Raw genomic sequence first — 27,100 nt, 5'->3', positions numbered from 1 at the left:
TGAGGCGAAGAATTCATTGAGAACTCTGGCCCCTAATGTGTCCTTTCTCATCAGGGCATCTGCTTGTAGAAGTCCTTCTTGCTGCCCACTATGTCTCTCACCAAATTCAACTTCAAGAGGGCTTTGGCTTTCCCTGTGCATGTATCTGTGCATGCTCAGACCATGACTTTGTATTCTTCCGGGGTCACCTGGTCCTGTTTCCACTTTTCCCCTTTTTACATTTTGGTTTATTCAGGAGCTACTTCTTCAACCATGCAAGTATCCTGCTACCTTTGCTTGTTTTCCAGCTCCCTGTGATGAACCATTCTTGAGCTAGCAGAAGGTCATCCTTGAAACATTTTGTGTGACCTGAAAATGAAATTTTCTTTTCAGAGTAAGACCAAATTTGCTTCTGGTAGACCTCTAATCAGTCTGAAAGACCAGACCAGCTTGAACTATGTACCTGTATTTGTCCCTCAACAGTAGATGTATTTCATTATTTTGTACCCATTTCTTAATACCTAATTTTAACTCAAATACTGTCATTTGAAGCATTTCTGAAAAGCCAGACAAGGTTATCAGCACTTGGTGGAAAATGGCCATTCAAGTGTGTAGGCTATGTATCAGATTCTGGATTAATTTAAATGACTGCAAAAAATTCTCATTTATTGCCCTGAGCACAGAATCAGGAAGTGTGTTATTTCTGTTGTTCATGAGGTCAGTACAACATTTGAGGGAGGAATCAGTCTGTCCTTCACTTATGTGAGTGGCAGCAAGGGAAGAAAACGGTGTCTATAAGCTTTTTATAGGCACAGTAAAAAATGGTGATTGAAACTAATCTTAAATATTTAAGGTTTAGCCCTTCCTGAAACAGCTATCAAGGATTTAATAGAAAATAAAAGATTTTCAGTTATGTTTTTAACTATGTGCTAGCAGTTAGAAGAGAATTATAAGCTGGATATAGAACCCCATATGAAAAGCAAGAAAATCCCCCAGCCTCTAAAAAGAAAAAAAAAATCTCTGTTAAACAGTCTGGGCTTTCACAGTAATTGCTAGGCAGCCCAATGGATTTGATTTTATCAGACTTTTCTGTGAAGAGTCTCTTACAAGAATATAACTGTTAATGACAATTACCTCTAGGTCTGAGGTCTTAATGAAGTTTGTACTTTCAAGCTATTTAAGGGGGAGGTATAGATGCAGCAAGTCTGTAAGCAGGATACCTTCATTTCAGAGCACACTTTATTAAACCTTTTTTAACTGGAAAATACAACTTCTTATACATCAAACTAAAATTTCATTTATAGATCATAATAAAGGTAAAAAATGAGCAGTCTGGAGACAGTGAGTTCTGCTCAGACTAAGTAAAACTTTCATATTTGATGAAATGGATATAATTGCAAAGCATGAAGGTATCTACATTAATATGCCCCCTATACTTCTTTTATGAGTACACACAGTCTTTTAAAAGAAGTCCCTTGCTAAAAGTCGCCAAATACATCTTTACAAAGCAAGTGAACTTTCATCTTTGTTTCTGTTTTTCAGCGATTTCCCTAGCAACCAATACTTACAGAGATATGTTTTACGTATTGATCCTTGCCAGAAGGAGAGTTTTAAATCAATGCTAATTACGAATTGCCAAGCTTTTGAGCAGAAGAATAACTATGAGATGTTAGTAGTCGAAGGCTTTGTGTTTTCTACCAGTATCACAGAGCAGGTGTTCCTGTATAGGCTTTTTGACCAGACTAGAGTTCCTCCATCACAAACAACCCCAGCGGTGCAAACTTTGTTCTCTCTATATCAAATGTGTGTGGTATTCCAGCTGTATCAATTCGGCATATTCAATATGCTACACATTATCTAGAAGAACATTCATTGATTTTAAAAACAGTATTAAAGCATCGCATCTCTAGAATTTTCTAGTAACAGGAAGATTTTTCCCTTGAAAATATGGAATGTTGTAATTGTTACTGAAAGTCTGGGCACAACTTCTTCAGTGCACTGCAGCTTGTAAAACACTTTTCTTCTCCTGTTTTGGAATGTATCAATTGGTATGTATTTTGATAGTTCAGGTTCAAATTATAGTCAGTGTAAAGTTTGAGTCTCTTTTAACCAGAGTTCTTTTTCAAAACTAAAACATTTGTGGTTTAAAGTTATGAAATGTATGGGCAAAAAAGAATATGGGAACCAGCCTTGTACTCGGCTGAAAACTCAAATACTTAGTTTCGTGTTTATAAATCCCATTTCAGTAGTGTCAATTTTAAGGGGTTTCGGTTACAACTACAGATTTGGAAGAGGAATAATTAAAAAAAAAATAAAGGAAAGGGGAATGTTTTTCATGTTTGCAGAGCACAGGGATCTTCTACAACTGGGACATCCTGAGCTTGTATAGTTCTCCCTCACTGTAGGAGCAGCAGCTGAATAATTCACTCATACCCCAAGGATGGGATCAACGTCATCTAAGAGGGAGCCCTGTCTGGGGGCTGCCATGGCATGGAGAAGGCAGCCTTTCAGCCATTTCACACGTGGGAGGAGTTGAGCTATTTTTCTTCAGAGATCCCCAGCACATGGTTCGGCACCCATGTGGACGGGAGGATTTAAGCCTAATTAAACCGTGGCTGTTGACTTGCATATTCTGTAATAGGCATGACACCATTTGGTGCTCAGTTGTGGTCTAGCTTCAAACAGCTCCCTTCAAATGCAGATCTGAGGCGCTGCTCAAAGAATAATTAGGTCTGCCTGTGACAAGCCAGGGACTGGCTGACGGAGCAAGTAGCATTAGCAAGGGCGGAGACTGCCAGCATCAATAATGATTATACGTGCCATTTCTGCCTGTGATGGGCTGCCAGCTTGCAAGTGCTGAACAATTGTGTGACCTTGGCCAAACCATTCCCAATAATGATACAGCGTTTGTTTTAATATGAAAGTGACAAGAAGGAAAAGATCACAGTGTATCTTTCTTTCATGAAATCCCTCATCTTCAAAATGGATGCATCTCATGTGAGTTTAATCATTCGTTTCATATGCAAAGCCTCTTTCTGTGGTATTAAGAACATCTTCATTTCAAAGCTTAGGAAAGTTAAAGAAGACTGAAGACTGGAGTGGAGGAAGAAAGATAGTACTTATACCTGGCAGAAGCTGTCACCTGCTTAGAGATAATAAAAATATCCTCTGAAATTTAAAATTGCACTTTATCTCAGCTTAGGTACCCAACTTTTTTTACCTGGATCCAGTTTTTTACATTGCGACCACTCAGTTAATTGGGCTAAATTGCCTGTTCTGTTATGGAAACAGTACAAAATATTGTCAAAATTTTTGTGGTAAAAATATAATCTAGCACTGATCTTTTTGCATAATTTGGGTTTTCTTTTTTTTGTGTGTGTGTTTGTTTTTTTATTATTATTCTTAAGTGACAACCACCTGCAACAGTGTTTGAATTAAACCTTTCTAAGAAGAAGAACAAAGTCCAGGATTGACAAAACTGTCTGAAGAAAGTTAGCTGCAAAATATAAGCCACCCCACCAATATGGGGGGGAAGCCATAAGATACTCAATAAGATACTCAAAGCTGCCAAGCACTTTTGCTCTCAGGATTCCTTCAAAACCTTTGCAAATGGCACAGCTCTAGTATAATTTTTTGAAAACTCATTCATCTTTTATTCATAAATGTTTAATTTCCCTTTTCAGCATTGCTTCTCTGTGTGTTTGTGAGACAGCACAAGAAGAGCATTCTTTCAGGTACAGTCTGTGGGACACTGGATACATCTTCAGACCATCTCTCTTTTTTTAATATTATTTATTTTGAACACCTTTTTTTTTACTAGGGAAAAAAAAAAAAAAAAAAAGTTAATTTCTAATTCATGATCCAGCAAAAAAAGCACTGAAGTTCAGTGTTTGTCAGGGTGTGAAAGATGCTGTCTTGAATAGGAACTCATACTGCAAACTACTTTTAGAGTGCAAAGTGTCATCCCATCCAATACAGATCAAGTGGCTTTTCAAAAAGCAGCGCAGGACAGACCCTTTTTACTGGTCCCCACCACATTCTTCTGGTTTCTGATGACAGAAGCTGAGCAAGATGAACTTTTTGCCGTGGAGTACAGCAGCCTGTCAGAAACACAGCTACTGCTAACTGATTTGACGAAGGACTTTTCCCACATGTATTTTGAGCATCTTATAAAAAGTTGTTTGGTTTTTTGACCTCCATTCTTATATTTATTCAACGTGAAGAATACTAGTTTTAGGCATCAGGTGCCTTTGGTTTTAGAAACAGTTTAGCAGATGTGTAGCCAAACAAATGACCACACAGGAAATGGGAAGCTACAGAGCTTGCGCTCTTTGAAGAAAAGCATAGGGAAGCTGATTTACCTGTGAGTCATGGAAATTAGAGACCGTGCAAAAGAAGCCTTGTTCTCCTTGAGATTTTCATGCTTGTCCAAGATACACAGTGCAGCTGTAGTCATACTTGAGCTGAAGAAGCTGAGTGTGGCCCATCCAATTCCTACGGCAGTCAGTGGGATTTACATGCCCGGGTAGGAAGATGTAAAGTGTCACTGTGATCTGATTCACTGCACTTCTTTTAGTGAGGTGAAGAGGAGATTTGTCTCAAGTAGTCTTGACTTGAAAGCCGTATTTTTTAGAGTAGAAATTAGGAAATATTTCATAAAACATAATGCTTTATATGTTAAGAGAAATACAACTTTTTATGACTTCAGTGTCATGTTCCTAAAAAAAAATAAAAAAGTATTGGTGTTATATATCGTGCAATATATGGTGATGAGACAGCTAGGTGAGCTGTGCTGGGTCAGAGCTCCCTGGAGCTCATCCCAGGAGGCCACACGTTGGTCTCAGAGGCATCTGGGACTTCCTCTGTTGGAAGAGTTGATATCCAGTGGCAGGCTGGAAGTCACTGCTTGTGTGTTCTGGTCTTGGGTTTTTGTTTGTTGTTTATCCAGGTACGTAGTTATGTCTTAGGAAGCCAAGAACAACTGTTTTGCAGCTAAATAAAGGTTGTATTTGATGTGCAGCTTACTTCAACAGTGTCTGTGTGCTGTAGCTTTTTCACAGTGTATTTGTGTAAGTCTAGGAAACCACCCCATCCTTTCAGGCTTTCCCTTCACCCTTTCATTTGCACCAAAAAAGGATATTCCAAAACAGCAGCTGTGTCTGTATGTTTAATGGGAGTACTTTTGTGCTGCTGTGCTTCAGATTACTCCATGGAACTAATACAGCATAAGCTGGGAAGTTGTAATAAATGTATTTATACATTTGAGTTAATGGACCTACAGTTTAAGAACACTTCCAAAATCATTGCGGGTTTAGTGATCTTAGCGATTCCGATTTTTTCACTTGTGATAACATTTTCCTTAACGCCTTATTTTATCCTCATGTGACTGATTAAGAGTATCATATATTTCTTAAAAGTTTGTTTTTCTTGTTCATTGTTTTAAAGAAAAGCTTGAAAACAAGCTATCGATAATCAGAAAGCAGAAGTCAAGACGTTACAGCAGTCCCTGTGGATAAAAGTTATGAATTCTGCTGTGCATTGGTATTTATCTAATTTCTTGTACAACCACACTGTAACTTTTCTGACTACAGTTTCTTGACTACACCCCCCACCTTTTCTTTAATGAATTCTCCACTGTTATTTTCCATCCACTCCCAGAAGCACTGTGATCATACATAAACTAAAATGTTCTGAAAATATTCCAGATTCAGAATATTGTTTATTTTTCCTGTGTATTCCCCCACAAGATAAGCATCCAAAACGTAACTTCCCAAGTAGTCTATGTATCTACTTTGCCACTTGAAAAATTATGCATTGTGAAAATACAGAGCTATAGCAGTGAAGAAAGAATAAAACCTATGTATAAATTGGAAGTGCAGATAACGGAAAACTAATAAATGAATACAACCAAATCTCTATAAATAAGTTAGACAATTAATAGCCTGCATTTTGACTGAATTTATAGTAGTTGTATGTGTATTAAGAAATCATTATAAGTGCAGCAGAAAATAGGGGAAGGTTAAATTTGATTGATGGATTACTCATAGATTGATTCCACTTTAAATGAGATCTGAATATGGAATGATTTTGCTTTTAAAAAGACGCTGTTGTTTTTATTGTTGTTGTTGTTGTTGTTATTATTATTATTATTATTATCATCATCATCATTATATTGTTAACTGCCATTTTAGCAAATATGGGACAAACCAGTTAAGGTAAACTAGATTGATGCTTGGCATTCCTGACTCTTCAACTGTTCTCATAGTCTCATGTTGTGTGGTATCTTAAATGTCAAACTCTTAGATTCCTGTGGTTATAAATGATAATTTGTTTCATTATATTAACAAGAATACATTTCTTGTTCTTGTGATTATAGAAAAGAACTTGAAAATGTGATTTTTGAACCCCTACATTTGTTATTCTTAACATCTGTCTGCTTGAAAGCCACCTCTTGATTGTTTATTTTAGAATCAAGTTGTATTTTATACAATTATATAAATTGTATATAATACAATATATATATGTATATATATATGTATATATATATGTATATAATGGTAAATTATACTGTGTTTTCCATCCTTTCAAACTTCTGAAAGTTTAACCGGAAAAAATATGTATGCACTTTGCTGACACACCTGTTTCAGGTGTTGACCAAGAGTCGTATGAGGGACCTCTTCAGGGTTCCTGACCCCACTAGAAGAATAAATATATTGGCAGACTTGTTTTTGCAAGATCTGCAACTCTGGTTTTGTTTGTGTTTGTGCAAAAAATGCTTGTGAGGTTCAGGGAGAGGTGATCTGTGGATATTGTTCACAGTCTGCACTAGCAGCAGAAATAGTTTCACCACTGCTGGTGCATAAAAGGTCTGGACAAGAACAGTAAGATAACAGAATCGATAGGAAAAAACATTAAAATGCTTGAGAGATAGGAAGGGAGCCTTGGCAAAAGGACAAAAAGTCCTTCCTCAACACAAAAAGTTGTACAGCAGAAAAGCTAAGGGATGCAATGTAAACCTCTCCAGACTGTGGCAGCTCCCCTCTTAATCTCGACACCAGAAAGTGAATTTTTACATGATTTTCTCTTTACTAAAGCTCATGAAGATTATTTTTTTTCCATTTTTTTGCTCATTAGGCTTTCCTTAAGAATTTCATTAGTGTTTTTAACAGATGGTGTTGCACTGATCACAACTACTAAGTTTTTGCATGGGACTGTGTGTATATGGACCAGCCATCAGATTACCTTTCGTCTCTAGTTTTCTTTTAAGGCTGCTGCTTTTCATTTCCAAGAGTTAGTTAATTTATCTTAGACATGGAGACAAGAGTAGATCTCTTAATAAACACGAGAGTTATTTTTTGAGTGAGAGGAAGACAGACAAATAAGATAAAAGGAAGCCAAATTTAAGCTATGTCTGGAAAAGAAGTAATTTTAAATGGCCTGGTCATCTCCTTAAAATAGAAAATTAAACAAAAACAGTTTAATAAAAATTAAACAAAAATAAACAAAAATAAAAATTGAACAAAAAATGCTATTGCAGATGTCAAAGTCTCACATTCTAGTGCTTTTTTTTCCTAAAAGTAAAGGTTTCTAAATACAATAGGAATGATAAAAATAAAACAGATTTCCCCCCTTTGATTTGCTCAGTCTTTGGAATAAGCAAATGGACTGTGAGGGAGGAAGAAACTAGAGCTGGTAGTAATTTTTACTGGAGGGTTCTGTCAGTGTACATCTGTCTTACTGAAATCAGTTTATTTTGATGTAACATTTTAGAGGAAAAAGTTTAAACATTAATCTATCAGGCCAACTAGACATCCTACTTATTATTTATTTTATTGTGTTTTATATGCACAACTTAAAACATCCTGCATTTCAGTATGCAGAAAAGGCTTGACTGCATGGAAATGAAATATTTCAATGTCTTTCAAACAAACATTTCTTTTAGGTTTTATTAGCTGTGAGATCTGGATACTCCAACTATCTTCCTGATAACAGTATTTGGAAAATATGAGTCATTTCTTGCTAAGCAGAATGCCATCTTCCAACTATTATATTATATGAATATTAGTGATAATTCTGTATAACAATAAGAGATAAATCACTCTCTGAGACTAATTAATGACATATTTTGTAATAGTAGCATATTTTATTTCATTGCTTATACAAAAACAGGGTTGCCCTAAGATAGTTCAAAGTTCCATATATCTACAATTTAGCTCTAAGGGAAAAAGCTAGTACATTATTTAAAATACAATTCTGTGTAACTGCAAGAGAACATTCCTGATTATCTTTAATAATCTTTAAAAGCTGGAGGTTAATAAGAGAGGGAGCATGAGAATAAGAAAGGGGGTTAACTAAGAGTAGAAGAAAGAGTCTGAGAGTTTTATAAATTGAAATTTATAAATGGAGAGTAGCAATACCAATCCACTAATTGAATGGAATTATAGGTGTTTAAAAGCAATATATTTTTATGGCTGTGGTAAGAGGTTTGTATGCTATATATTGCTCTCTTTTTCATAAATCAGTCTTGAAAATGTCTTCCTGTTCATGAAAGCAGAAATTCTCAAAGTCTGTCTCTGGGCATCATGCCATTTTGTGGTACTAATAGATCATTCTGTTCTGACAGGAAGAGTTTTAAATAAAGGTCCGCTCAACACGCAGCTGTGTGAAACTGGCAGATCTGGCCTCTGTCTTTGGGTCAAATACTCACTGTTGCCTCTGCAAAATAAAATGGAAAATAAAATAAATCGGATGGGGCACATTCAGTTAGGATGGCAGAATTTCAGAACGTTTTGAAAAGGTGGGTCCTCGTCTCAGCAACATGTAGAGTATCGAAAGATGTTCTTGCTGATTACTGCAGGAGAGCTTTACAGCTGCGGAGGATCCTGTCAGCTTTAATAAGCTCTGAATACATTACTGATGAACCTGACTTACAAGCAGCTGATGTTAAGCTGCCTGATGCCCTTGACACACACATTTGTCTCTTCTGTATGTGTAGATCAAGGGAAAAAAGTCTGTGATGGAAACTAATATCAGTGAAGTCAAAAAGCAAAAATAGCAGAGAAATATAGTGATGTATTTAGCTTCTGTCTTATAAAATGTCTTTGAATAAAATTATGAACAAATCATATATATCCAATTTCAGTGAGTATTATCCATAAAGAGTAGTGGATATGAGGGAAGAGGAAAAGCTGGGTAGGATGTGGGAAACAATTTAATCCATCATGTTGGAACTCATTGTATGTAACAAGAAAATGCAGATATGAGTAGGGTCAAAGTTTGGTTGGTTGGTTGCAGAAGAAAATAAAGGCTGTGATTGCTGTCAGGCTGTTGAAAAAAGCGAGCTTTCAAGATTCAACTTTTAGTCAGAAATAATCAACATGCTGTCTTGCTTCCAACACATCTTGTTATCTGCTTTGATAGAGAAGGATCTAGGGTTTTGCAGTAAATCACATACTGAACTTGACAGCATCATTGTGGAAAAGAAAGGGAAAAAGGACCATAACAAGTATATATGACAAGACCTGTATTGTCAAGGCCTCAAAAAGTAAACTTTTTTTTTGGATTGATTGATTGATTGGTTTGATCTAATGGATGAGCCAAGTCTGGGCAGGACCATAAAGTTGTAATGTTTCTGACCATTTAAATCGTAATACCTTCCTTTTACCTTTACTTTTTTTGTGTTTAAGACATCCGAAGTGTTCCAACTTTGCCATTTCTACTATCCTACAAAAATCATGTAATTCATCATAACATGAGTATATTAATCATCTCTTCAAAGTTTAGAGACTGAGAAGGAAAGAAGGGCTTGAGTCAACTTGTATTTATCTATCTGTGTATTCTCAAGTTTTATGAGGGGTGTCTTATTCCTGTGAAACATACGTCTTGAGCTTGCATGTGAGACAGAAGAACTTTCTGGGCTGCTAGAGAGTCTCTCAAGGGCAAAAGCTAGGTTTTCTCTAACTTTTCATGACATGTGAAGGTTGGGTTATTAGAGTAGTTAGAAAGAATTAAGAATAATAATAATGGTAGAACGCAATACGGTTAGAAAGAATACAGAGAGAGAGAGATATGCCACCTGCTAAACCTCCTCATACACTGGCAAGAGAGCATGGTCTAAAAAGTAGGTGAGAAAACAAGAAAAACCAAAATTGCTGACCAGACCAGCTCTAGACCATTGAACCTTCAGCAATGTGCCGAAAAAGGACTTGCTGTGTAGCTGTCAGTACTCCTGTGTCACTCCTAGGGAGCTCAAGTTGACTGCCTTCCATGGCCACAAAATACCAGCTTATCCTGCATCTCCCTGATCTCTTTTCATTGTTGTGTTGACGCCTTCTTATTAGAGAAAGCTCTCCAGTGAGTGTCATAGTGGGAAATGAAATTAATAGAAAACATGAAGAGATGCAATGTCACCATCCAGTCTAATTTTATCTGATAAATGCTTCATCTGAGAGCATGGTGCCACTTCAGGACACCCCAAAACAGAATGACACACCAAGGTTGATGGGCTAGCAGTTGCCTTTTTGGCTCAGTGATTTAGTAAAATTCTTTTGTTGAAAACTGCTCCGTAAATTCAAACCATTGCAGTAAACATTGAAGATGTTCTTGAACTCTTAAAAATGATTGTGGAGGTCCTTGAAAAATTGCACTGAGTTCCAGTAAAAGATTTTGTGAGTTGGAACCCACAAAATATTGTCGTATTGTTACTTTGTTCATAAAATGAAACAGGACAAATCCTTTGCATATTGCTTTTCCCCTATATCCTGCAATATTCAAGAAGGCAGACAAGTTTCAAGGAGGTAAATGAATATGCTAGTTCTGCATGAAATGCACTCACATGAATATTTGATACCTGCAGTGTTTAAATGCATTCCCATGCATTTAAATTCACACTTAATAATTATCAAATTTTTCCTCTTGGGTTTGCAGTCAAATGTTTGAACAGTTTGATTAATCACTGCAGTCCTAATTGGTCTGAAGCTAGCTGCTGCTTTGAATTAAGTGTCTTATATTTTTCAAGAACTACCACAGTAGGGTGATACAGTTCCTATAGGATCATCTAGTATAGAGTTAAGACCACCAGAGGTCTTGTCAGACCAGAAAGATTGATTCTAAAAATATTAGAAGCATGGACAGCCTGAAATAACCCTTCTAGGTTAGTTCAAAAGAAAATAACTATTTCACAAAGCCACCTAATAAACGAAATAGGCTAAATAATAATCTTTAAAATGATTGAGTCATTTAAACTGTGAAACAGGGCTCTCAACTGCTTGGTTAAGAGGCTAAGCCCAGACAAGGTTATCTAAGATGGAGTCTCACGTGTGATGGAAGATATTCAATTTGTCTCATGTACTGATCTAAGCATCCTTCAAGGTAGAAAAAAAAACCACAGTATTAGATGAACATTTATTGGTTGCAGATATTTTTAAATTACTTGGTTATTCTTTGTTTTAGGAAGTTTTATAGATACAGGAGACTAATCACAATTTTTTTAAGAGTATGTGTCTGTTGCTTCTTTCTAAGTGATAAATAATACCATGAGAACTTTCATGTTCACATTCTGTGAATGGTTATAAGGTCCTGTAATGTGCTAAAGACTCCGTGGCTATATAAACTAGGAGAACTGAGTGTTGGTATCCAGTATATGCTCTGACTAACAGTACCTGTTGTTAATATCTCGGACTGCCTAAGAAAGTGTCTTGGCTAATTTTAAATATACAGTGATATTATTTATTTGGATCTTTTGTTATTAGACTGTTGTGTAAATGAAAATTTTAAAAACATATTTTAACAGCAAGTTTTTGTAATTCAAGAAATTCTGCTTTTGCATAACGGCTGAGGTAATAAAACAGATTCTTTTCTTTATGTTATGGAATTTGCATATCTCATGTTGTGCAGCATCTCTGTGCAGCTAAAGGTCATGCAGCTAAGCCTGTGTCAACCTTCTTTGCTGACAGTAATAATACTCAGTGTCTGTTAGGTGTAGTAGCCATATACACTTACGGTTCATTTCCAAAGATCATCATTTCGTAATGCTTTAAATATGAAGCTCTTTTCATGGTCATACTTTTCATTTATAATAGCAGGACTTCACTTTTCGTTGGTGGGGCAAGAATGAAAAAGAAAATAGCAAGGATTATCTGTGTGTTTATTTCCTTAAATTAATTTGTTCCTTGGTAATGCCCGATCTGTAATCCGCATATTTACATTTATCAAATAATAAAAGTGGCCTTTTTCTGCATTCTAAATGTCTTTGGCAAATACAATGCATCAAAAAAAAAAGAAAGAACTGTATAGCAGATAATAGTAAACAGACAGAAAATGCAAAAGGACCTGTGTTTCCAAGTTTGACCTTCGGTATCCCTGAGGGTGATCTGTAACATCTTAAATATTGTTGACCAGCCTGAGTGGATCTTGTAGAAGAGCCTGTATAGCAGTATCCCATCGTACCATATAGTAATGTAGTGTCTGGAGGTAACAAATAGCATTCCAAAACTTGAGAGCGCCAAGGAAACAGGGAAGTGTTAGGTAGGGTTGTAGCTTCATCCCTGCTTGGTGGGACAGGAACCACTGCCATCTTATCTTCTCCTTCTCACCTGAAAAGGGAAGTTCTTGGATGATGCCTCAATATGGACCTTCCTTTCTATAGCCTTGCTATTGTTAAAAATAGCTGGAATGGGAACAATGGGGAAAATGGTTTTATTGAAGCCATTATGTGTTCACACCATACCGGGGAAGGCCCTCACTTGACACACCAGCAGCAGCCCACACTTTTTCCCTGGCTTCTGCCAAGCTGAGGTGTTAAGGGGTCACTGTGCCAGAAGGCCAGGCTTTCCTGAGGGCCTGTGGCCTGCCTTCTCCTCCTTGGCAGCACTCCCCTCAGAGTTTTTGTCCTTCACTGATGCCTGCCTTGGCTCAGTGTTTTCTTTTAACCCTGTCTGCAGTAATTCTGCCTTTAGAGGCAGATCCCCAGTTGGCTGCAGATCTTGATTTACAACGTGAGACAGCAAGTGGTACACATAAGAATTACTCATGTCTTGAAATACTTCAGCTCTTCTCAGCTGAGTCTGAAGCACAGATTCTGAGTGATTTATGGTGTTACAGTTTATCACAGCTGATGTAATACCAAGAGTGGCTAATTCTTTACGAAGAACACTATTCACAGTCTTTGGACAGAAGCAAAAACTAAAATAAATTACTTTATAATATTCATACTTTCTGCCTCAGGTTTCTCTTCATCTTCTTTGTAGCATCTGCACACTAAACTTGCAATTGATTAAAAAGCCTACCCTGTTCTTACAGAATTACAGATGTCCACTCTTTTTCTAGCATACTGTGTTATTATTTATCAACCCACTCGGAGAGCACACAGCATTTTAGGTGCAGTGGATTTCAAAAGCTCATAGGAATGAGCAATGTGATGACAACCTGTCAGAAGTTAATCGATGCCAGCTAACGCTGTAGGATATTCTCCTTATAAAAGCAGAGGTGCAGGCTCTGGGTGTCCCACAGCAGTGGCTGTGCTTTAAGAAGTACTGGCATCTCACTTTTCTTGAACGAGCCCTTGAGAAGTGAGGTTGGGACTGTAACATCATTGCTCAAATCTGTTGAGTGTGCAAAGTTATGGAAGTAGCCATTTTTTCTCTCAGTTTTTCCTTTCACAATCTGTGAAATATTATGCGTGTTCACACATCTCACAAATCTTGCCAATAAACTTAAAGACATCTGAATGAGCCTGGCATATCCAGGCAGAGAAAAAAAACACCAGCTCACCCTCTGGTCCCCACAAGAACAGCGAGTGATGTGAAGAGGAATTAATGCTGTGACCTGGGGGTGAGTTGACAAAAGTGGCAGTAAAAAACATTAAAGAATTCAGAGGTTCTTGAACTGCTTAGCTCGTGGTGTTAAACCAGATATTTATTAAAACAGCATTTGCCTGTTCAGAAAGCTTCAGGCTGGTCCTGATATGATTCAGTTTAGGACGAGGCCCAAGAATTCTGGGTGCTTTTCAATATTGACTATGTGCTTTGTTATGATTAAGGCATCTAATCATGAAAATGTCAAAGCAGTTTTTAGAATTTGTTGTAGCTGTTATATGGCCTCTATTTCATGAATGACATTGTCTGTTTCCTCCATGGTAGTTATTATCGTAATAACATTACACAGCAGAGACCTAGTCTGAAAATGCCAAATAGAAGGCAAAGCATCAGAAAATTATTATCAAGAAAAAATCCAAAATTTCATTAAGGACAAGCTTGATATATTAATAATAAAGGCTAGAGCTTATTTTACCAACTTTAAATATTTCTGATGGTTACAGATACAAAATGCAAAAAAAAAAAAAAAAAAAAAAAAAAAGTGTATTTTTTCCTTACTTCATCACTAGTGAAAATCATACCTTAGAATTTATTGACGGAACTTTTTCTGTGTATAATTTCTTGCTTTAATTAAATAAATTTGTGGTATTTCCTGTATTGTTGTGATGGGCAAGCTCTGAGGAGCCTAGGAAAGAGTGGGATGCAGATCTGCATAAGAGCAGACATACAGCATCTGCACTACTTCCTACACTGGCAGCCACAGCCCTGCACTGGAGATTGCCACAGCAAAGGAGGGAGAATGTCCAGCCAATGTTATCAGACAGGGAAAATGTGGAATGGAAATCAATATGCTGCCTTGGGCATCAAAGTGTTTCACCCACAAAGAGATTCCAGAAATGTGATGTTAAAAGGATCACTAATGTAAAACCTGTAGGAAGGTAAGAGTCGAACCAGTAGGATAATTTGAGCATATGATGACCCGTTCTTCTCCACCTAATGCAGGCATGGTGAGCTTTGAAACAGAACTGATTTGTATCCCAGCAAGGCTTTTGATTAGGATCTGCCATCTTAGGAAGAAAAAGACAGAAGCTGGCTGGGTTTCTGGAATGTTGTAAAGGCTTGTTTTGATGCAGAGGGAGAGATTTCTTCCTATGAAAATACATTCAGTCATTTCTTTATATTCAGCTTAATTTTGATGCAAGCTGTTTGTCTCTGTTGGTCTGCAGCTCCCCTCAGGAGAAGAAAAAAAAATCAGAAAACACAAAACTGCTGGGCCATTAGAAATTCATGAGACCTTCAAGCAGTACTGATGACTGGGTCTTCTAGAAAAGTTATCTGAGGGAAGAATTGCATTTAGCTGCGGACCTGATGGTACCATAGCTTTTGGCTGAGCACAAGATGAGAAAGCTGTTCCTCCTACCACGTTAAGGTGAATAGAAAGTTGTGGCTGACTCAAGCAAATAAGTAAATACTATTTCATGTGAAGTCAGCACTGATTTAGTTTTACTGACCTTAAAACATACAACTCACTGCCCCATCTTATGTTTTCTAAATCCCCAAGAGTGTAGCCTTGCCTTATATTGGTAGTCCAGATGTTTAGTGTCGAAAACATCCGGCAAGAAGCAGTAGTAAAGCTTGCTCCTGCTGACTTCAAGGAATTTTGTGTAGCAGGCTCCATTAAGCAAAGGACAGAGCCACTTTTATAATACAACAGAAAACAGGCCTGCATGCTACATTCAACAGCTACCAGGAGAATTTATGTGCTTTTACAGTACAAGCTTCTTTTGCGCTTTGTCCTTAAGATGACGATCACATGCAGAAGTTGTTCTGTTGGACTGAGAAAAACCTTGGGATATAAAGCCTTTAGAGGTAAAGCACAAGCACCACATAAATCACTGCTTTCAGCGATGGGTCTGCTGTTCTCGCCAAAACCTCTGTGGGCTCATGTTATCCAGCACGCTGGGGATCCAGTTTGAATGTGGCTTCCATAAGATGTGCAAAACGCTCTGCCTTTCTAAGAAAGCCTCCCCAGTCCTCTCATCTTTTATGTTGCTGGCGTTTTGGTTTGAAAAGTTACCCTGAAATGATTTCATCCGCTGAGAGTATAGCTTGGGCTAACAGAATGGGAAAAAAATGACACCCCCCACACACACATGCATACACACATGCATAGACACACACACTCAAAAAGGTAATCTCATAACAAAAGCGAGCAGTAAATCAAATGTCTCTTACCTGGAGCAGATTTGAATTATTAGTTTTCAGTCTAACAAGCAGTTAACTCAAATTGAATTGTACCTGTAATTAAAACAGACTAAAAGCAAGCCACCCAGCTGGCATGTACATCTCCTCTCCCATACTATTCCAGAGAATTTTTTTTATTTTTTTTTTAAGGAAAAATATTCCTCATTATGATGAATATGCTTGAAAATGAGGAGCTGCTTCTTTCAGAATATTCTGCTCATTTTATTTGGAACAAAGACTTCTAGCTTCCCTCACTGTATAAAAACAGAGCATGAATTAGCTGCTTGAAAGAAGTGGGAGATGGGGCATCAAAGAGCCTTCTGTTCATTAAGATAAACACCGAATATGTGTTTCATGTTTGGTTTCAGAATAACATTCTGAATAGAGGATTAAGCAGTTGCTTCCCACAGTCTTAAACTATTGAGATGGTGTGGGAGAAGGAGGAGAATAAAAGGATTTAAGCTATTATGCAAAGAATTAGTGTTGAGAGAGTAAAAGGTCCCCTTATTACTCATTGAATTCTCCATGGATTTAGTAGTGTTGAAAGTGTAATATGGCTCTCCATTTTGGATGCACTGTAAGTATCTGACTGAGTTACAAGAGTCCATCTAAAATTTCAGCCTAGACACTGATTTTGCAAGACAGACAATAGTTTCATGGTTAAAATTTCCTTTTTCTGTGATCTTTTTGTTACATTATAATTTCAGGAAAAGAGAAAAAACCCTGCTATAATATCTGCATGGTAAGATATAGGGTTTTTCTGGAAATGAGATCATAGAATCATAGAATAGTTTGGTTTGGAAGTGACCTTAAAGATTATCTAATTCCAACCCCCCAGCCACAGGCAGGGACACCTCCCACCAGACCAGGTTGCCCAAAGCCTCATCCAGCCTGGCCTTGAGCACCTCCAGGGATGGGGCATCCACAGCCTTCCTGGGCAACCCGTGCCAGAGACTCACCACCCTCTGAGCGAAGAATTTCTTCCTTATATCTAATATAAATCTACCTGTTTTCAGTTTACACCATTACCCTTGTCCTGTCACTACACTCCCTGATAAAGTCTGTCCCTGTGTAAGGCCGTTTAAGATTCTTTGAAGCCTTCTCTTCACCAGGCTGAACAACCCCAACTCCCTCAGCCTGTCTCCACAGCAGAGGTGCTCCAGCCCTCTGATCATCCTCATGACCCTCCTCTGGACTTGCTCTAACAGGCCCGTGTCCTTCTTGTGCTGGGGGCCACAGAGCTGAATGCAGGGCTCCAGGTAGGGTCTCAGTCACAAGGGGTGGAGTAGAGGGGGAGAATATTCTGTGATTCTGCGATTCTGTGATTCTGTAATCACGTCCTTTCGGCCTGCCAGCTACATCTGGGGACAAAGATTTTTACCTTCTTGCTCACAGTGCAGTCACCTGAGTTGCAGAAGCGGTCCTGATCAACCCCACTTTGCACTACTGAAATCAATTTTTATTACACATACTTTATAGATGAAGTTGATTGGACTGTTCCTGTGAGTCAGTGTGAATAAGGGTTTTGCAATCTGTCTGGGCCTTACACATTTTCTGTGAGGATGAATGATGGATGGTTTTATGAATTTGCTGATATGCCAGTTACAGTGTTTTATGTTGAGTTTTAATGAACTAAATTTGCTAACTGTTATGACCAATATTGAAATGGTGTTAAATTAGAAGAGCTCATTTCTGTTGAGTCCAAGGAAATGTCAGTGTATCCATTTTAATTTTTAAGTTCCATAAGGGGCTTTTATGTCCTTAGTATGTTTACAAAAGTAATTTTTAGTTGCTGTTAGCCCATCTGTAAGCTCATTGCAATGTATTTTTGTGTTTATATTCTGTTTATTTAATCCATCAATATTGTCTGCTTAGAAGTTACATTTTTTGTTGCTGTTGTTCATATATCTTTTCCCTAGGCATCTGTTACTCCTCACTCTGAGAGACAGGTGGTAGCTCAATTTGGCCTGACCTAGGACAGCTGTTCTCATAATTCAGAAAAAAAGTCCATCGGGAATGTGAATAATTAATAGTTTTATTAATGAATATAGGGGCTCTGCTAAAGAACAAGTGATCAAGGTTTCTTAAGTTTCTTGATATTTGATTATTATTTACTCTTTTATTTCTGTATTTATCACATTTCAGGGTTGCAGTTTGGGTATAGGGGGTTGGATCATAATACGGGTATTTAATTTTCCAGTGTGAAGTGTTCTGTTTGAAACAGGATTGCTGAAAAACAGCAGTGGTTAGAATATATCGTTTAATATGGTTTAAAGCCAAAACACTCAAATTTGCAAAGGAGATATATGAAACTATCATTCCTGAGTTCATCCTCAAGCAATGTTCTCTGGGAGAATAACGCTAAATAGGTGACAGACTTCAGTCAGAGACATTCAGTGCCACACATAAAAGAACACACACACAAAAAAAAAAAAAGGCTCAGAAATGAATCTTGATGTATGCTTCTTGGAGGAAGGGGAGGAAGTAGTCCAAATGCTTGACAGGATTTGCAGGTTCCATGGCTTCATTAGCACATTGACTCATGGGTCCCACATGCTGATCTGTCTTCTTTGGGATTTATTAGGAGGTGGCTACATCTTTGTTTCACTCCCTGCTCGTTGGTTTGATGAGATTTCAGCTCATCATTTCTCTGCCTCATTGCTATCTGTTAGGTTATGCTGAAGAATAATGAATCACGCTGATCTCTTTCTTATCCAAAGATATATGTGAGTTTGGATGTACTGGAATAACAGAGAGTTTGTTCACTTAAGCTTCAACTGTGTTTTTCTTTTCCCAGTAAGTTAGAAAAATAACAGTATATGTGATTTATGGCTCCCTTCTTCTTTATCTCCAGTATTTAATTTCTCATAATAAGAAAGATAAGAAATGTGTTTGAATGCAGATCACAGAGGTTCCTGAGTGCAGCCTGAAAACTCTGAAGCACCAGAGCTTTCATTCTAGAGGCTCAATTTCAGTCTCTTCTTTATCTTAATCTCTTTATTCAAAATCTTTTACAGATGTTGACATATGCCTGCCTATCTACAGGTCTTTCAGGAAGAACTAACATTTGAACATTGGAGCTACTGAAATTCTAGTTGCTTCAGATAGGAGATTGTTTGCCGTTTTGTAATGTATGCCATTACATGTTTGCCACTTATACAATACAAAACTAGGGCTATGCTACCTCAAAAGTATTCTACATTGAATACTTAGTGGTCAGCTGTATCTCGTATCTCTATTTCTCTGATTAGATAAAATGCCATAGATAAAATTCCACTGGAAAAATAAAATCTTACTCTATTTTGAATATAATAAACAGATAATAAGAGGCCATACAAATACAAGAATTTATCAACAGAAGCCAGGCAGTGGGTTTAGAGTACCTTGGTGCCAGTCGTGCATCTTGCACAGCTTGAATGCACTGTTCTTACCCACTTGTAAATGTGTGGTAACTTGCTTGTCTCTTCCTGAGAATTAAACCGTCCCATAGTCTCTGTAAATAGGAGTATGCACACGTGCAACTACTATGAAAAGTAGTTGACAAACTGACATTGTAAATTTATCTGTGGGTTATCCCGCAACAGGTGGCACATGTGTGCATAGCCAAAAAGGTAGGGAACAACATTCTCTCTCAGACAATTTCGTTGCTTTGCAAACTTGCTGCTCATCACTGCTGGAGGAATGGGAGCTTACAGGGTGTAAGGATGCCAAGAAAACAGCTCAAGAGAGGAAGCAAGCAGGAATTCCTATTGACTTCCATGTTTTGTGCCATATTTGCTTGGAAATAAAATGGTAACTGTTTCCCTGCTGCGAATACTGGAAATTTATTTTGGTATAATAGTTTGTTGCACTGAAGAGGGAACAGAAATGTATACTTTTACTGCTCTGCACATGTTTTTGTTTCTGAATGAAGTATAATATTCTCTGAATTTCTTCCCTTGAGCTTCAAATACTTTTACTATAAGCTAAAATTAATCCTTTTGGCATGTTAAACCTGACCTTGAATTCTGAGTTGTGGCTGGCAGGTCTACTGACATGCCACTGCTGAATTCAGAGTATCACACAGATGTCAGCTACATGAATGAGACCTGAGGAATTCTCCTTTTCAGATTTTCCTAGTTTAAAAAAAAAAAAAGTGAGGAATAGCAATTTAATAGGTTCTCATCCCCTGTCTTACTGAGTTTTGACCAAGTAGATCCTCAGCAGTTGCCATGCTTGGCCGATTCCAAGAAATAGGGCTTTACTGATTCGAATGAACTGATCTGGCTTTGGAATAGAATAGCGACAGATCCTTGGGCAGTGCCTCTAAAATCATGCGACTCTGAAAGAAGTATTTATTGGATATATCTATTCTCTGTTTGTAGTTAGAAGAAAGGGAACATTTCTATTTGCCTCCAAAAAAGGGCCAAAAGCTTTCATAGGCAGCAAGCTCTGGTGATGAGGTTTAACAACATCTTTGTGGGTTAAATACAGTACTTTGGCAAGGAGGTTTGTACGCAAAAATAAAAGCTTTCTTTTTCAATCTCTTCTGCTCAATAATTTGCTGCTGCAAAAGTATATGATGTTCATTGTGGCAACAAATAGTGTGTAAACTGATGTGTGAACTAGGAGAAGAATTAATGATCCGATTGTGTCTGGCTTGATGTAAATTCAGAATGTACACACAGGAACAAAAGTAATAAGAGGCATGTTAATCCATAGAAATGAAGGAGTTTCTATTTATGCAGGGAAATCCTTACAGTTGTACAGTAGGAAGAAGCCATTAATGAGTGCATATTGTGCACTGTGAGCATCCGTGATGCTGTATGTGTCACACATAAATACAGTAAATAATATTAGATAGACTTCATCTGGTGTACTTTAGGCTGTTTTTAGCCCCAAAACAGGCAGATAGGGACAATTCTCTAAGTACTCTCCAAGAGCTAAAGCGTTAGGTATAAAGACAGGTTTCTGTAAAGACGGTAGACAAAATGCAGGCATGCAGCGTGCTAATTGATGTCAAGTCAACCATAATATTATCTTCTTGTTTACCTCAGACAGGCTCAGTCAAGCAATGAGTTTAACTTCTGTCACCCCAAATGTGAGACTGTATGCAATAATGCAAGGCCTCAGGTCATGTTAGAGGCCAAAGATTTGCTCTGATATTTTTTATTTTCTCACCCTCGTATTTTTTTCCCTAGTGGGTAGAGGGAGATGAGGTAAGCACACAGGATTTATGCAGGAGACGGTACAGATCGTTTTGTTCAGCAAAATAAAAATAAATCACAACTATTTTCCGAATATACCCTTTTTTTTTTTTTTTTTCTGCCAGAACAAACTTCATATTGCTGGCATTTGTTTCACAGGGTTTTTGACATCAGACCTAATCACAACCTATTCTGCTGCTTAAAAATATGGAACCCTGGCAACACTGCTTCCTCTCTCCAATCATGGGGCAGCAAAGCAACTGCAGGGTATTGCATTTGGATTTGTCAGAATAAATAATGAAGAGGCTCATCAGCCTCTCACTAATGAACAAGGAAATGTGATTAAGCAACTTTAAAAGAGAATGGCTGAAAACAATATAGAAATGATAGCAGGATGATTGCTGTGAATGAGAGACTGAAATTTCTGAATAAGAGATTTCTTCAACAAGACACGACGACAGTAGTTTAATCTTCCATTAAAAGATTCCTGCCAATTTGGAAAAGCTCTGAATCAGGAGATTACAGACATCGCAGAAGCTGACAAGGCAGCCACTTCTCTTAAGACAGCTACTTTCTGGCAATTGCTGAGAAATAGCCATTTTTTAAATTTCAATGCTCTTAACTTCTACCAAACAATGACTGGAACATCTCTTACTAGGCAATCTTCTCAAAGACTCTGAAAATACAAACTGTCTTTTGGACCAAAGTGTTCTAGAGATGCCTGCCAAGTTTACTGTGGCTAACATCTAGAAATTGTACTGATTAGCTTCTGGCAACATTCCTTGAAAGTGCTTCATATGTTAGAATCTCATTAAATACCTTATTCCTCTTTATTATTCTTTAGCAACAGAAACGTGCTTCCACCTTATATCTAATCTGTTTGTATGCTTTCACTGTCTTATCTCCTCACTTATCTAAAGGAGATAGCACACAATATAGAAGCTTCAAGAAGAGTGAAATAACAGAAGTTTCTGTAATTCTTCTATATGTCAGCAGAAAGATAACTATTTTTTTTCTTTCCTTTTTATACATCTATAAATGCCTTTTACAAGTAAATGTATAAAAGTCAACGACCAGATTTCTGTCCAAGGAAGGGGAATTATATCAGCCTGTAGAAGTTTCCAGAAATTCAGATACATAAAATGGTATTCTGTTATAACAATTGTAAGCACATAAGTTGGTGTGAGATTGTGAGATTCATAGATAAGCAGTTTAAAAAAGGAAGTAAAAGAAGATGTCAAGCATCTTTTTAAGTTGCAGAAATGTTCACATACCTCAAATACGATACCATTACAGAAAATACTTTGGGCCTAAAGCTGAGGAAGAAAAACACTATTCTGCCTCACAAGGCTTTTGAAGATTTTTTTATTTTTTTTTTCACAAGATGTAGGGCTATCATACTGCAACATATAGTATGAATAATAGAAACCACTTTGGGTTTTCAGACAAAACTTCAACTCTCTTCAGTGGAGATTTGATTGTGTTGAAACACGTTAGCCTTCCATGCATCTCCCTGTGTTGCTTAAAATATCTAGTTGCTTAAAATATATTGTTATAGTCTAATTATCTTCTATAAAGATGCAGATTCATTGGGTTTCAGTTTTTATTTAGAAGTTTACTTGTACTTTTCTTGTTCCATGGACAGACTTCTGCCTGTTAAATCATGCTCTTATTCCTCTTTTTATATGGTATTTAGTATCATACCCAGTAGCTGGTCTCCTTGCAGTGGCTTATACTAGTGAATATCACAACCTGCTTCATCGACTTATGTTTTAGTTTCCTGCAGAGAATCAAAATATCCCGGAGGCCATACATGACCATGGTTCATCATCCTATGGTATATCCTCTGAGCATGAGAATGAGAAACCGTTTTGATAGGGGCATCTAACAGAGACACAACCTTCCCTCAGAAAGCAGAGATGTAGCAGAGGTCTCCACCTGCCAGGAAATCTGTGCAGTCCTCTTTTCCAAACTGCTCAGTGTATCAAGAAAGAAAGGCAAAGAACAACAACAACATATCCCGTCTTTATGCTTTTTTCCAGGCCAAGGTCTGTAAAAACTTCTCTGCAGAACTTCTCTCAAGCAAATAAATTGCATGGGTGCATTCATTGAGGTGTTCACAACATCCTCATTCTTTTTCTCCTGGGGGAAAAAAAAAAAAAAAAGAGAGCAGGCTTAGAGGAATATTTCTTCGATATTCAAGTTAATTCCTTGTAGACTGAGACCTGTATTTCTGTATTTCTCTATTTTATCATTTTATTTAGAATTTTAGTATTTTTATTTTATCTTACACATAGCAGTTTGCTCTCTGCAGTGTGCTAGGATTGATGCCTCATTCCTATGACCTGCAGAGCCAAATCTGGAGCAAAACCTGTTTTTCAAACTAATTGTGCCAGAACATCTTAGTGTTATGTATAGACTGGAAATATCAATGTTGCAATGCACATGAATCCATTTCAGTGTAACTTCAGATTCTCCAGTACATTAATTGCAGATAAATACTTGGTGTAACAGTACTTCTGAAGTTTGTGTATGAGGAAAGAAATATTTGGAAATTGTTTATTCATTTAAAGGAACCAAAACCTACCAATTTTGTGCTAGTAAGCTCCCAACTATACTATTCTGAAAAATCTACTTTTTTTTTTACATTTCCGTAAAAATAAGGTATCTGATATGTGTGTGGACTTTTCTTTTGTAGGTGGAATGGAGAAAATAAAACAACACACCTTCGCACTAGCTCATTACACCTATAATGTGCTGTCTACCTTAAAATATGCCAATGGGGCACCTGTAGTACGTATTTACAGTGACACAGATTTCAGCAATCCTGATGTCCAGGGTCCGATCATTAATTTCAACGTGCTCAATGAAAATGGAGAGGTGATCGGCTTTTCACAGGTATGTTTTTCTTTTGCCTTATATTGAGTGTTCTCCTTGTATCTTAAGCATATTTACATTGAGTTCTTTATCCTAAAGGAAATATTTTCTCTGTCATAGTCCCTTCTGAGGTTTTGGTTTTCTTTCTTCTTAGTTTTGCACAATATATACAAACCATTTGTATAGACTTGTAGAGAGATAATCCAATAAATAATGTTAGCACAATGCAAAGTGCATGATAACCAAAGACAATTTCTTACAGATTTAATATTCTACACATGAGAAGTTTGAAAGTAGGCTGTTTTAACAGGATTGTTTGGTTTCTTGTTGACTTCCTTCTTAAGAGTACTCAAAATTGGGAGTGAAAGGCAGATCTAGAAAAGGTGATATAAGAGATTGCCTTGGGACCTTTGATGTACAGATGAAATCAGATCTCAAAATATTGCAGTCACCCATGAAAAAGGATTTCACTTCTCCCCTTGGTTCTAAGAATGACATTCTTGTAATATTCCTGAGGAAGCAACAAATTACCACTAGGGTATTTTTATTTAAAATTTGAATGTTCAGTGTAAGTGAGATTCAAGCTCAAAAATTCCATAAATTCTGTATTTCACAGTAGCTTTCTCTAGTCTTTTTCTATTTCTGAGTATCTGAATTATCTCCAGTACATTTCTGAGTATCTGAGTATAAGGTGTTCTGAGTATCTGCAACATGAAATTTTCTGAATCTTTTCCACCTTTCAGTGTCCTGTTTATCAGTGAGAAGCTGGCCGTAATCATATATGACTGTGCATTTCAGGAAATGCAGGCAGTGGGTAACATAGGGTAACGTAGCTCACTTGCTCAGCAACAGAAGCCAGAAAAAAACACAATGCTCTGGTTCAGCTTAATTATTCCGTTTATTGGCTGCCTATTGAATAAGTCCACAGGTCAAGTTCATGACCTTGATTTTCCAAAGCTGTCAATAACTGGCAGCAGCTATCTCAGCAACTGCCTTGCTCTGCCAGCTAGTTGCATAGGTGCATTGCTCTTGGAGGGAAACAGAGAAATGTCTACGAGAATACACAGGAAGATGAATTTATACACAAGGGAGGACAGAGGTGAAACAGTTACTTGGCAGCCTGCCGATACGGAGTTGTGTAAATTTTTAAGATACTTGCCACACTGATGAACATGGGAAGGGCAAATGTACAGAGGAGCTCTTCTTCCTATACCTCTTTTAAAAATCACTGGGCTTTGTTACCAATCTCAAAGATTAATCAAGTTTTGTTTCCAAGAAGTCCACATTTTAGGAGTCAATTAGCCATTTATACAGTCTTGGATGTGTGTTGCAGTGTTTAGGAAAAAGCAGTGATATTAACACCACTGAATTAATACTTAATAATGTTAAGATTAAAACACTCTGCAAACACCCTGTTTTTGCTTCTGTCCCTTGGTTAAAACCAAAGCCTTTATTTGCACTTCTAATTGTCACCGATTTTCAGTAAAAATGGACCCTGCCTGTTTCACTTTTTTAAACTCAACTGTAACCTCAAAGAAAAAATGATTTTATAGTCTTATGCCTCCATCGTGCCTGTTTGCTGCAGTGGCTGCTCATAAAAAGCTTCTTTATTGATCTGTATCATCTGGATTGCTCTATTCACCACATTGTCATCATTTCTGGCATGAGTATATTGAATGAGGAACTGTAAAGTTTTCAAATGCGTACCAGTCACATCTGCAGTGCCTGTTAGATTACTTTGTTTAATTAAAATAATGTGCAATTTAACAACTTTTAGAAATTAACGAGCAGCATCAGTATTAGTTCCAAAGCTGTACAATGTGTGATATATATAATTGGCTTCTTTATGGAATTAAATTATTTCACAGACTTCTTAGAGCAGTTATGGGGGAGAAAAATGTTTGCTCCCTCTCTATGATGACAAAGAAAACTCATACAATAGAAAGCAAGCTTCATCATACTGACAGTGTAATCTCATCTTCATTCATATCTGAGGCACTACTTGTATGCATGTCTAAAATTAGATAGGCTTATTCAAATCAAAGCTTAATCTAATACTTCTATTAAGTGTATGGAAATGAAATGGTGTACCCTAGTTTGATCATGCCCATGATCTGCACATTCACATGGATTCACTGGTCAGTCCAAGTGTCATAATGTCATCTAGTGGAGTTAGGAGAACACAGTTTCAGGAAACATTCTGGGGAATTTTTAGTGAAGGGAAAATTGGATGACATTTCTATTTTCCATACCTACTAGTGGATACCAACTAATGACTCCAATTGTATTTCAGCTTGTATATGAAAGGAGAAAAGACAGAATGTCCTATTCTTTTATGGATGATATCTCATCTATAATTAATTACTTATAACCAGGCATCCAACCAATTCTATTTGTCTTCCTGACAGGCAATTGTTATGTGCCTCATTGTAAAGAGCACAGTGTGGCTGGACATCAGCATCTGATAGCCTGAAAAGGACAAGCTGACTAACTGATACCAGGGAAAATACTATGCTGAGGTTTGGAGCAGTTTATTTTCCTGCTATATTTAGTGTTGTCACAACCTCACCTGGAGTCCTGTGTGCAGTTCTAGGCTCCACGACATAACAAGGACGTTAAGGTCTTTGAAAGCAGCCAGAGGAGGGCAAGACAGTCAGTGAAAGGTCTGGAAGGCCTGTCCTGTGAGAGGGGCCAGTCAGACCGGGCATCGGGGAAATGTCCTCACCAGGAGGTGGTCAAACGCTGGCACAGGCCTCCTAGCGAGGCAGCTGATGCCCCAGGGCTGTCAGTGTTGGAGGCATTTGGACAATGCCCCATGGATGTGCTTTAACTGCTGGTGAGCCCTGAAGTGATCAGGCGGTTGGACTCGATGACCTTTGTGGGTCCCTTCTAACTGGGCTGTTCTATTCCATTCCATTCCATTCTGAACATTTGAAATTGGCAAGAAATGCTTTAGAAGTAGACAGTGTCTTCAGGGGATACGGAGCTTACATTTAAGCC

At 37.5% G+C, this 27,100-nt stretch overlaps 1 protein-coding gene across 1 annotated transcript in view; it reads left to right on the top strand.

The window, feature by feature from the left end:
* The window catches only part of MOCOS (molybdenum cofactor sulfurase), a 222,778-nt gene that overhangs the window by 147,630 nt on the left and 48,048 nt on the right, over positions 1 to 27,100 (top strand). Inside the window, exon 6 of the mRNA XM_084281422.1 lies at positions 23,922 to 24,121. Coding sequence (XP_084137548.1) covers positions 23,922 to 24,121 — 200 coding nt within the window. The remainder of the gene's footprint in view (positions 1 to 23,921; positions 24,122 to 27,100) is intronic.

This window comes from Netta rufina, assembly GCF_964035555.1.
Source record: "Netta rufina genome assembly, chromosome: 2".
Classification (NCBI taxonomy): Eukaryota; Metazoa; Chordata; class Aves; order Anseriformes; family Anatidae; genus Netta; species Netta rufina.
Note: the sequence above shows the minus strand (reverse complement) of the source record. Positions and strands in the feature narration are given on the sequence as shown.